This window comes from Monodon monoceros, unplaced genomic scaffold, assembly GCF_005190385.1.
Source record: "Monodon monoceros isolate NGI ecotype Baffin Bay Population unplaced genomic scaffold, NGI_Narwhal_1 Super_Scaffold_21, whole genome shotgun sequence".
NCBI lineage: Eukaryota > Metazoa > Chordata > Mammalia > Artiodactyla > Monodontidae > Monodon > Monodon monoceros.
In genome coordinates, this window is record NW_021703778.1 from 62,052,830 (window position 1) to 62,066,383 (window position 13,554).

Sequence of the window (13,554 nt, forward strand, 5' to 3'; positions counted from 1 at the left end):
TTTATACACTAAAATCAAACTAGGATACACAGAACATCCATTTTAAAAGTACTGCACAAACAATATTCTACTGCTTATATCTATCACTACCAAAATAATTTGGCAAGTGAAATAAAATTATATGACAACTAAGTTACAAGAGTGTATGGAATCCATACTATCTAAATATTTAAAGTTAAGATTCTAAAACTACTGACAAAAGTCACATTTTTAAAGTTAGGCATTAAATAATATGTATTTTATTGAGTGTCCTTTGCATGTCCTTTTTTAACACCCACCACACAAACTGCAATTACAAGTAGTTCAATCTGCCAACAACAGTGCCCTAAATACTACTACTCCAGAAAAATAAACCAACAACAAATAACAAAGTTCCAAAACCACATACATCTCCTAATCTCAGTTTGAAATCTGACATAACTGCCTTCAGGTGACTTCCCAGGAACATTAACACTACTGGAATTAGCAAGGTACCTGCATTGCTTTCCAGGTTTCAGCTTGCATTTTTTCCCTTCCGGTTGGTTTGCATCATAGCAGCACTCGTCTTTACACTGGTCACTATAGCCGCAATCACATTCTTCACCTTGCTCTACCATTCCATTTCCACAAATAGGTTGGCCAGATTCTGAAGAAAATAAATAAGACAAAGTAAGCACTATATGCAACATTAATTTTATTTAAAATTTACGAACTCTTTAAAGCCGCAGAACAAAAGGAGAAAGGAAAATTTCGAAGAATAAGAAAAGTAGAACAAACTAGGAATCTGGAAATTAGGAGATCTAATTATAACAGTGGCTTGGTCACTAACTAGCAATGTGGCCTTAGGCAAGTCACTTCCAGGTTTTGGGGCCTCAGGTTCTTAAGGTGTACAGTGAGGGAATTTGACCTGATGCTCCCTTCTAAGGTCCCTCACAGAAGTGGTAGCATTCTATTTAGGCCATGCCACACTGAGCTTTACTGAACAATGACTGTACTATTTATATTTTTAGCACATAAGTACAAAGTAAGTCAGTGTTTCATCAAGCAGAAAAAAATTAAACCTTTTCTGTTAGAAAATTTCAAACATACAAAGAAGTAGTAAAAGAATAAGTATAGTGAACTCCCATGTACCAATCACTTAGCTTTAGCAACTTCAACAATATGCTGTAAACAACTCCATCTAACATATTCAGCTGCTCTTAACAAATATCCCAAGATGAATCTAACAGATAAGGAGTTCTTTCTTTTTAAAATCTAACCATAATACCATTACACATCTAAAAAACTTAACAGTATGCTTAATAGCATCTAATAGCCAATCCATGTTCAATTTTCTTCAATTACCTCTTTACATTAGTTTATTTGAACCAAGTTTCACACAAGCTTCCCCCAACCCCTCTCCCCATGGTTGCTTCTGGTTGACATGTATCTTAAGTTCTTTTAATATGTAACAGATTCCCTCCCCTCTTTTTATTTTTACACTATTGTTAAAGAAATTGGGTCATTTTATTTTATGGAATTTCCCACATTCTATTTGGCTGACTGTATCCTGGTCAATTAGTAAATTCTTTTTGTAATGTACATTAGTTTTGCTTGTCAGCTAGACCAAGCTCCTTAAGGGAAGAACCATGTATTATTTACACATTTTGTATTTCCAGAATCTAACAATATTGGGTCAAATCTTAGTTCATTAAGGTTAGGCTGTCTGGTCTAAGCATAGTGAATAATTTCAGAAAGATTTTTAGGCTCTTTTTAAAAATTCTTTGATTTTGCCAGTGAAGTTTAAAATTGGAACAAGAATGCTACTCTTAGTAAGAACATAAAATCACTGAATTTCAGTATCTGCAGGGAAATGAAAAGAATCAAATGTCTTCATTTTAGAGAAAAGAAAACTAACTTTCACAGACTTTGTGACTTGCTGGAAACCATATGCCCCACTATGGACAAAACACAGTCTAAACCCAGGTCTTCTAGATCTAAAATCTGGTGCTCTTTTCTTCCTGTTATACCAAATCAATGTGGAAAACAGTTGTAGCACAGCCTTCAAACTGAGAACTGAGTGAGTGGAAGGGAACATATCTCAAGCACAGGAACCTAAAACAATGCACATCTGAATCAAAAATATTCTAGAAAGCCTAGCTTTATACTCAGAAACTTCATTCTTATCCTTGACCACATCAAACATTAAAGGAAATTTTAGAGGTAACTGAAGCTCCATCCCACTCTTTCCTTCTTCTTTTTCTTGGCCATGCCACGAGGCTTGTGGGATCTCAGTTCCCCAACCAGGGATCGAACCCGGGACCATGGCAATGAAAGTGCCGAGTCCTAACCAGTGGACTGACAGAGAATTCCCTCTCTCTTTCATTTTATAGCATCTCTTTTGTTCTCAAAAACTAGAAGCATGCACATGCAAATATATACTAAGTAAATAATAATGATTTTTCTAGTCTAGCAATAATAATTTTATAATTCATGTGACGTAATTTAGGAGAAAAGGAAAAACGATAGAAGTCAGAAAACCATTCATGCAATATTTACTACACATTAGTTTTCGTCTCATACAAAAATATTACTTCAAATCAGCTATTTGCTAACAGCTTAAATACAAGGAAAAGGGGCTGTTTAAATACCAAAATTATAATACGTACATATTTCATGGTAATTTAAGAAACAAATTTCCTTCCCATAATACTAAAAAGCAATATGCTCATTTTTTTCTATCTTATGTAAATGTTATTTCTTTCTTTATTTTTTTTAAATTGAAGTATAGATATTTTACAATGTAGTGTCAGTTTCAAGTGTACAACAAAGTGATTCAGTTATACATACATACATCTATGTAAATATTTCTTTTCCAGAATCTTTTCTATTATAGGTTATTACAAGATACTGAGTATAGTTCCCTGTGCTATACAGTAGGTCCTTGTTGTTTACCTATTTTATACATAGCAGTGTGTATATGTTAATCTCAAACTCCTGATTTATCTACCCCCCATGCCCTCGTCCCTGCTAACCCCTTTGGTAACCGTAAGTTTGTTTTATGTGTTTGTAAGTCCATTTCTGTTTTGTAAGTAAGTTTATTTGTATCCTTTTTTTAGATTCCACATACAAGTGATATCTTATGATATTTGTCTTTCTCTGGTATTTGTCTATACTACAAAGCTACAGTAATCAAAACAGTATGGTACTGGCACAAAAATAGACATATAGGTCAATGGGACAGGATAGAAAACCCAAAAATAAACCCATGCACTTATGGTCACTTAATCTACGACAAAGGAAACAAGAATATACAATGGAGAAAAGACTGTCTCTTCAAAAAGTAGTAGTGGGAAAACTGGACAGATACATGTAAAGGAATGAAATTAGAACATTCTCTAACTCCACATACAAAAATAAACTCAAAATGGATTAAAACCTAAATATAAGAATAGATACTACAAAACTCCTAGAGGAAAACACAGGCAGAACACTCTTTGACATAAATTGCAGCAGTATTTTTTTGGATCTGTCTCCTAGAGTAATGGAAATAAAAACAAAAATAAACCAATGGGACCTAATTAAACAAAGGAAACCATAAACAAAACGAAAAGATAACCTGCAGACTGGGAGAAAATATTTGCAAACAATGCTACTGACAAGGTATTTAATTTCCAAAATATAAACAGCTCATACAGCTTAATGTCAAAAAACCCCACAAACAACCCAATCAAAAAACGGGCAGAAGACCTAAATAGACATTTCTCCAAAGAAGACATACAGATAGCCAACAGGCACATGAAAAGATGCTTAATATTGCTAATTATTAGAGAAATACAAATCAAAACTACAATGAGGTATCACCTCACAGCAGTCAGAATGGCCATCATTAAAAAGTCTACAAATAATAAGTGCTGGAGAGGGTACAGAGAAAAAAGAATCCTCCTACACTCTTGGTGGGAATGTAAAGTGGTGCAGCCACTATGGAGAACACTATGTAGATTCCTTAAAAACTAAAACCATATGATCCTGCAATCCCATTCCTGGGCATATATCTGGAGAAAACTCTCATTCAAAACGATACATGCAACCCCAATGTTCACTGCAGCACTATTTACAAGAGCCAAGACATATAAACAACCTAAATGTCCATTAGCAGATAAATGGATAAAGAAGATGTGGTGTGTATACACACACACACACACACACACACACACACACACAATGGAATATTACTCAGCCATAAAAAAGGATGAAATAATGCCATTTGCAGCAACATGGATAGACCTAGAGGTTATCATATTAAGTGATGTCAGACAGGGAAAGACAAATATGCTCTTTTTTTTTTTTTTGCGGTACGCGGCCCTCTCACTGTTGTGGCCTCTCCCGTTGCGGAGCACAGGCTCCAGATGTGCAGGCTCAGCGGCCATGGCTCACGGGCCCAGCCGCTCCGCGGCATGTGGGATCTTCCCGGACTGGGGCACGAACCCGTGTCCCCTGCATCGGCAGGCGGACTCTCAACCACTGCGCCACCAGGGAAGCCCCAAATATGCTCATTTTTAAAGTCATTTTCAATCAGGAAGTTTATTGTGAAAACCCAGTTTACAGATGAAGAATCTATGTGTCACTTCTACACTAAGAAGATTTAGAAAAACTACCACTGATAACAACAATAACAAAAATGATAACATCAATGTAATTTTTTTTTTTTTGCGGTACGCAAGCATGTGGGATCTTCCTGGACCGGGGCACGAACCCGTGTCCCCTGCATCGGCAGGCGGGCTCTCAATCACTGCGCCACCAGGGAAGCCCCATCATCAATGTAATTTTAATCTGCCCTTTTAAAAGAAAAAGAAGGCTTTATAAGAAAAAGTCAATCAATAAAAGTAAAAATTGATCATTTGAACATCATCAAAATTTAACTTTTGCTCTGGGAAAGACTGTGAAGAGGGTGAAAAGACAAGCTACAGACAGGAAGAAAACATATGCAGACCAATATCTGACAAGTGACTAGCATCTAGACTATATAAAGAACCCTCAAAACTCAACAGAAAAAACAAAAACAAAAAAACTCAATGGCCAAGAAACATGGACATTTCACCAAAAAAGATATACATATGGCAAAAAAGCACATGAAAAGATATTCAATGTCATTAGTCATCAGAAAAATACAAAGTAAGCTACAATGAAATACCACTATATACCTATCACAATGGATAAAATAAAAATACCAAAAGCTGACAAGGATAGAGAGAAATGAGATCACTCATACACTGCTGGTGGGAATATAAAATAGTACAGCCTTCTAGAGAACAGTTTGGCAGTTTCATATAAATAAAAACAAACAACGGCTACATTGATCCATCAGTTGGATTTGGAGGCATTTATCACAGAGAAATGAAAACTTATATTCACATGAAAAGCCTGTTTATAGCTGCTTTATTCATAACTGCCAAAAACTGAAGACAACCCAAATATCCTTTAATAGAAAAATCGTTAAACTGTAGTACACACATACCACCTACAATAAAAAGGAACAAACTAGTGATGCAGGCAAACAATTTGGATTAATCTCCAAGGAATCATGCTGAGTGAAAAATCCCAAAGGTTACATACTGTATGATTCCATTTATATAACATTTTTGAAGTGACAAAATTTTAGAAATGGAGAATAGTGGGGCAGGTGAAGGGACACCAGGAGGGAGGTGAGTGTGGTTATAAAAGGACAATGCCAAGAGTTACTTGTGGTGGGACTTCCCTGGTGGCGCAATGGTTAAGAATCCGCCTGTCAATGCAAGAGACACGGGTTCGATCCCTGGTCTGGGAAGATCCCACATGCCATAGAGCAACTAAGCCCGTGCGCCACAACTACTGAGCCTGTGCTCTAGAGCCCAAAAACCACAACTACTGAGCCTGTGCACCACAACTACTGAAGCCCGTGCATCCTAGAACCTGCATGCCACAACTACTGAGCCCAGGTGCCTAGAGCTCATGTTCCACAACAAGAGAAGCCACTGAAATGAGAAGCCCACGCATCGCAACAAAGAGTAGTTCCCACACACCACAACTAGAGAAAAGCCCGCGCACAGCAACAAAGACCCCACACAGCCAAAAAAAGAATTAAAAAAAAAGAATTACTTGTGGTGATGGAACTATTCTTTATCATGGCTGTGGTGATGGGCACATAAACCTACACATGATAAAACTGTATAGAACTAAACACACACACAGAGAAATGACGACAGGAAAAACTGGGGAAATCTGAATAAGATCTGTGGGCTGTATCAATGTCAATATCCTTGCTATATGTAATAGTGTATTGATACTATACAGTTTTGCAAGATGTTACCACTGGGGGGAACTGGATGAAGGGTATATGGAATCTCCATTATTTCTTACAACTGCATGTGAATTATCTCTGAATAAATTTCAATTAAAAACAAAAGGCCATAGTGTTATGTCAATTATACCTCAAAAAAAAAAAATGCAGGGCTTCCCTGGTGGCACAGTGGTTAAGAATCTGCCTGCCAATCCAGGGGACATGGGTTTGAGCGCTGATCCAGGAAGATTCCACATGTCACGGAGCAACTAAGCCTGTGAGCCAAAACTACTGAGCCTGCGCTCTAGAGCCCGCGAGCCGCAACTACTGAGCCCACGTGCCACAACTACTGAAGCCTGCATGCCTAGAGCCCATGCTCCGCAACAAGAGAAGCCACCGCAATGAGAAGACCACACACCACAACAAAGAGTAGTCCCCTGCTCATCGCAACTAGAAAAGCCTGCGTGCAGCAACAAAGACCCAATGCAGCCAAAAATCAATAAATAAAATAAATAAATTTATTTTTAAAAATGCAGCTAAAAAAAATGAAAGGCTGTGCTTATCTGGAAACCTTCCTCAATTCTTTCTCCTTTGCTGCCATATGTTTAACTCATCTATAAGAGCATTGTTTATGTGCAATATGAGCAGGCCTCAGTGTTTGCCTTCAAGTAACTTAAAATCTTGTAAAATAGGACAAGGACCCCCAAAAACATAATACAAGGTAGAATATTTAGAACATATTAAATGCCCTACGAGAGGCATAACAGATGAATGGATAAACAAAATGTGGTATATCCATATAATGGAATATTATTCGACCATAAAAAAGAATGGCATTCTGATACATGCTGCAACTTGTATGAATCTTGGAAATTTTATGCTAAGTGAAATAAACCAGATACAAAAGCATTATCCCATTTATATGAGGTACCTAGAATAGGCAAAGTCACAGAGACACAAAATAGATTAGAGGTTACTAGGGGCTGGGGAGAGAAAGAAATAGGAGCTATTGCTTAATGGTTACTGAATTTCTATTTGGAGTGATTTTAAAAGTTTGAAAAGGGAAAAGCAGTGATGGTTGCATAACACTGTAAATGTACTTAATGCTACTGAATTGTACACTTAAAATTAGTTTAAATATAAATTTTATGTTATATTTATTTTACCACAGTAAGAAAAAAATTCATAGCAACTTTATTCATATTAACCCAAACCTAAAAAGCCCAAGTGTTCCATTCAATAGGAGAGTGGATAAGCAAACTGTGATATATTCATATAATGCACTTCTATTCAGTGGGGAAAAAAAATGGTACAAAATACTAATAATGAATCTCAAAATAGTATGCTGAGTGAAAGCAGCCTTCCACAAATGGGTGCAAACTGTATGATTCCAATTATATGAAATAAAGTAAGCAAAATTTATCTATGGAGAAATAAATCAGAATAATGGTTGCAGGAGGAGTGCAAAGATTGATGGGGAAAGGAAATGAAAGAACTTTGTGGGGTGACAGGAATGTTGTACATCTTCACAGGTGCTTAGATTACACAGGTAAATGTATTTGTCAAAGCTCATCAAATGGTGGACTTAAAATTTGTATATGGCGGGCTTCCCTGGTGGCGCAGTGGTTGAGAGTCCGCCTGCCGATGCAGGGGACGCGGGTTCGTGCCCCGGTCCGGGAGGATCCCGGATGCCGCGGAGCGGCTGGGCCCGTGGGCCATGGCCGTTGGGCCTGCGCATCCGGGGCCTGTGCTCCGCAACGGGAGAGGCCACGGCACTGAGAGGCCCATGTATCGCAAAAAAAAAAAAAAAAAAAAAAAAAGATTTGTATATTGCACTTATGTGAAAAACAAAAACACCACAAACAATATTGAACTTTACTTAAATTGAACTCTACTTATGTAGGCTAAAGTGTTTAGGACTGAAGTATACTGATATCCACAATGCACTTTAAATTTCAACAAAAAAATATGGATTGAGAGATGAAGAGATTGACAAGTGTGATAAAGCAAATGTATTAAAGTGCTAACAACTGTAAAATATAGGTGGTGGGCACATACTAGGTGTTTACTATATAATTCTTTCAAGTTTTCTGAATGTTTCAAAATATTCATAATAAAATGCTGGGAAAATATACATACCAACAAAACAGTTGTTTCTCTTCTTCTCAAGAACTTGACTTATATTTCTAATACTACAGAGTGAGAATTTATTGTTGTTAAGTTTGTCCCCAGATGTTGCTCTTGCATACATGATGTAATTGCCGTTTTCTTTTTGTCCTAAATTCTTAGATTCTCCTGGAGTGCACTCTGTTCCAGAATCATGCTGTCAAAAAGAATATAGAGTTACATAAACAGGAAGTAAAATAAGGTTTTCAGGTCATCTGATTAAATGTAATTTTCTCATCAGAAGAAAAATGGAAGCTTATGGACTCTCCTTTAGAGTAGATCTTACAATTATTTTAGACTGTGAAAAGGAAGATAATTTGCTCTTTTAGGGGTCACTGTCTCAGAAGGGAAGAAAAAATCAGTGAAGGTATAACTGCAATGGATACCTTTTTTATTTTTATTTCTTTTTTGAAATTTACATAAATCTTTGACACATTCTGCAATTATTTCTTTTAGTTGGATTCCCAGTGGTAGAGTTAGTGAGTTAAAAGGTCAAATATTTTAAAGGTCTTGATACATACTGCCAAACTGCCTGACAAAAGGGCCATATTAATTTACATTATATAACCACATGGATCAAGATTTTAATAGGCAGAAATGGGAAGGAACTGGCTTCCTGGCAGAAGTAAAGTTTTTTAAAATGACTTAATTTGACAGGGAAGAAGAAATAACACTGGAATTACACTTAGACCCAAATTATGGAAAACCCTAAATGCTAAGATAAGGAAATTGTATTAGCAATATCATCAGGTATTAGAAGTAAGGTTGTGAACAGAAGTGACATGATCAGATCAATTACAACTATACCTAGGGCTTCCCTGGTGGCACAGTGGTTAAGAATCCACCTACCAATGCAAGGGACATGGGTTCAAGCCCTGGCCCAGGAAGATCCCACATGCCGCAGAGGAACTAAGCCTGTGCGCCACAACTACTGAGCCCACGTGCCACAACTACTGAAGACAGTGTGCCTAGAGCCCGTGCTCCTCAACAAGAGAAGCCACTGCAATGAGAAGCCCACGCACCGCTACGAAGACTAGCCTCTGCTCACCACAACTAGAGAAAGCCCGAGCGCAGCAATGAAGACCCAACACAGCCAAAACTAAAACCAAATAAATTAATTTAAAAAAAAAAAGAAAGAACTATACCTAGACAAAGATTCATCTGCTCAGAGTCAATACATTAAGACTTTCATACCGAGAAACCGGAACTTGTCTCATTTATGATTACAACTCCCCACAACAAAGTTTATAAAGTGGTTAACAGCAGGTGTGCAATAAACATTTAGGATAGGATAAATAAATATAAGGGATAGAATGAACCACTCAAAGAGAAAGTAACATTGTCATAATACAGATACATGACAAGAGAGATAAAGACAGATTTTAGATAAAGATGTCAAGGGAGACAGGCTCAGGAGTTCATGGTCTGGCTGATCTCACTATTAAATTACTTAATACATATTTACTAAGTACCGACTATCTATATGTATGGTATCATGAACAACATACACAAAGGGATGAGGTGTATTTGAGCATGACAGAATCATTATAAGTAGTCTGGTATGATAGGAAAAGATAGCAAGGTAGGCAAAAAAATGTGAACCAATTTATCCATTCAACAATAAGCAAAAAGTAATATTACATTAATGTCTTAAAACACCTCTCTGGCAACCAGGCAGAAGAAAGATTAGAAGGGAAGTGAAAAGAGAACAAACTAGATATCCTACTCCAAGTATGGCCCACAGACCAGCAGCAGCAGCATCCCATGGGAGTGTCTTAGAAAGGCAGACACTCACACTGAAATGGAATCTATACTGTAAGATCCTCAGTAATTTGTATGCACATTAAACTTTGAGAGACCCTAGACTAACGAACAGAAGAGTAGTTGGAAAGGTACAAAAATCCCCTGGTAAGGGTTGGATGAAGGTGACTGGGAGAGTCGAGGACATTTAGCTGCCCTTGAAAATGCAAATTAACAAGAGTTCTCTGCTCATCTCTAAAACTTCAATTACTCCTTTTAGAAAATATCACAAAAGCAGACAAGAGGTAGAGCGATTCAACGCATTTTAAGTACTTTATCCAAGAGTACTGATAATAATCTATCGATTTCTGATCGGAACTAGAAGAAGAAAGACTTGCTACTTAGTGAGAGGGTACTTATATTTTACAAACTGGGGGAACATTAGATAAGAGCATTTGAGAATTTTAAGCTATGATATTACAGTTTTTTTCTAAACTCATAAAAATTTCCATTTTTACAAGTGATAAGGTACAAGTAAATGAATTTATATGCAGTTTTCAAATGAAATTTTCTCAAACTTGTTATTTTAATAAGCCCCACCAAAATCACAAAGACAGAATATCTTTCAGCATTTTGTATTTCCATGTGTATTAATCTTCAGTTCACTTGAAAATCAATTCAATGAACTGGGTATTAAATGATACCAAAGAACTGCTCATTTTGTCAGGTATCATAACCACATGGTGGTTATGGAAGAAAATGTCTAATTTTTTAAGAGATGCAAACTGAAATGTGGAAGGGGGAATGAATTTGATTCTAACACCTTACGAAGAAAAAGAAAGAAACACAGAAAGGAGATGTGGCAAAATCCTGATGATCACTCAACCAGAATCAGAGGTTGGCAAATCGCAGCCCACAGCCTGTTTTTATATGGCCTAAGCTAAGAATGGTTTTTCCATGTTTAAAAGATTGTAGGGCTTCCCTGGTGGCACAGTGGTTGAGAGTCCGCCTGCCGATGCAGGGGACACGGGTTCGTGCCCCGGTCCAGGAAGATCCCACATGCCGCGGAGCGGCTGGGCCCGTGAGCCATGGCTGCTGAGCCTGCGTGTCCGGAGCCTGTGCTCCGCAACGGGAGAGGCCACAACAGTGAGAGGCCCGCGTACCGCCAAAAAATAAATAAATAAATAAAATAAAATAAAATAAAAGATTGTAAAAAGAAAAACAACAAAGAAAAATATGCAACAGAGACTAAATATTGTCCCCCACACCTATTATGTTTACTAGTAGACCACGGAAAAAGTTTGCTGACCCCTGTCCTGGATATGAACGGAAGACTTTGCCGTACTATTTCTCTCTACTTTTATATATGTTACAAAGTTTTCATACCGAAAGATTTTAAAAGAACAGTCTCATTCCACAGTAGAGAAAGACAAATCTAGTAAACCCCAATGCTTTAACAGAAACCAAACAAGAACCCAACAATTTGCTAACATTCAAAATGTACTTTAAGCAATGAAAAGTGATTCTCATTAAATAAATATTTGAATGAATCATGTGCCAGGAACTTTTTTTTTTTTTTTTTTAAATTAATTAATTTATTTTTGGCTGTGTTGGGTCTTCGTTGCTGCACGTGGGCTTTCTCTAGTTGCAGCGAGCGGGGGCAACTCTTCGTTGTGGTGCGCGGACTTCTCATTGCGGTGGCTTCTCTTGTTGCGGAGCACGGGCTCTAGGTGCACGGGCTTCAGTAATTGTGGCGCACGGGCTTCAGTAATTGTGGCGCACGGGCTTAGTTGCTCCGCGGCATGTGGGATCTTCCTGGACAAGAGCTCGAACCCGTGACCCCTGCATTGGCAGCCAGATTCTTAACAACTGCGCCACCAGGGAAGTCCCCCAGGCACTATTCTAAGGTCAGGGGACACAGAAGTGAATGCAACAGACAAAATTCCTTGCTTTCATAGAATTCTGGCACTGTTGTGCTTATTTTCTTATTTTAATTACAAATATTCTATCTTCCTCCTTTTCAGTATTATGGTCAAGTACATTACTGTGTTCTGACATATAAAAACTAAACATTCATGTGTACTTGTTTTCACTGTAAACAACAACAAAAATTAAACAACGTGAAAGATTAGTAACTTTTAAAAAATGTAATAATTAAGCAATACTTACTGGAGATCCAAAGTTATGTCCAACTTCATGAGCAAATGTAATGTGAGAGACTTTGGGGGGTACATGAGACCCATAGTTCTGAACAGTAATAATTCCAGTGTTTAAAGACTTCTTCTTACCATCTGAATAAAGCTTACTTTTTTCACATATTCCTCCAGAGCTTCCTAATTCAAAACAAAATATGGCTAAAATTAGCATCTATTTCCCCCCAAATAATTTTCTAATATATGCTGTATTAACTTGAAACATTTTATATGTATTTTGAGTCCAAAATTGGTACACATGTATATCAAATACTCAAAAGTTTCTTTGGTCCAAGGTTAGGAAGTCATTTCAAATAAAAGTTTTAATGGCACACATATATTCCCAGGGTTGAATACAAAGTCCTTATAAAATGTTCCTCTTCATAATCAAAATGTCCTCCAATTTTTCTCCCATTAATTTAGCAAAACAAATATTTAAGAGTCTGTTCAATTTAAATATTTCAGCATTTACACTGGGTCAAATCCTACACCTCTTCATCTTGTAAAAAAAAAAAAACAAACAAAATAACAACTTATATTTAAGTTAAATGAAAGTTGAACAAAATATTCTCAAAGAGATTCTGAGAAAGTCACTGCTACCAATAATAGCAGTGATGCACAAGAGTGTGTGATTCACTATCCTGAGAGGCAACATACAATGTATTCTTAAAAAAAGAAAAGAATTAGTGGTCGCACAGGCTGGGGGTAGGGGAAACAGAGAGAGACTGATAGAGGTACAAACTTCCAGTTATAAGAAGAATAAGGTCTGAGGATCTAATGTGTAACACATGATGGCTACAGTTGATAACACAGTATTGTATAAATGAAATTTGCCAAGAGAATAGAACTTAAACATTCTCACACATACACAAAAAGGAAAAAGGTAAATATGTGAGGTGATGGTTGTATTAATTAACTTGGTAGGGGGAATCCTTTCACAATATACAAATGTCAAATCATCACACTGTTCACTTTAAATATCTTACAATTTTATTTGTCAGTTATATATCTCTCAATAAAGCTTAAAAAAAAGGAAAAAATATGTCAAGTGGGTAAAAAAAAGGGAGGAGGGAATGAAGAAGAGAAGGTGGAAAGGAAGAGAAAGCAAATGTGGCAAAATGTTAACTGATTAATCTATCAGGAGGTCACTGTATACTACTCTTGCAACCTTTTGGCAAG

At 37.0% G+C, this 13,554-nt stretch overlaps 1 protein-coding gene across 2 annotated transcripts in view; it reads right to left on the bottom strand.

The window, feature by feature from the left end:
- ADAM10 (ADAM metallopeptidase domain 10) overlaps window positions 1-13,554 on the bottom strand; it is a 111,161-nt gene that overhangs the window by 16,142 nt on the left and 81,465 nt on the right. For both annotated transcript variants that reach the window (XM_029237638.1, XM_029237639.1), the window contains 3 exons: window positions 12,353-12,516; window positions 8,417-8,600; window positions 475-625 (listed from right to left, as the gene is read on the bottom strand). In XM_029237638.1, coding sequence (XP_029093471.1) covers window positions 475-625; window positions 8,417-8,600; window positions 12,353-12,516 — 499 coding nt within the window. The remainder of the gene's footprint in view (window positions 1-474; window positions 626-8,416; window positions 8,601-12,352; window positions 12,517-13,554) is intronic.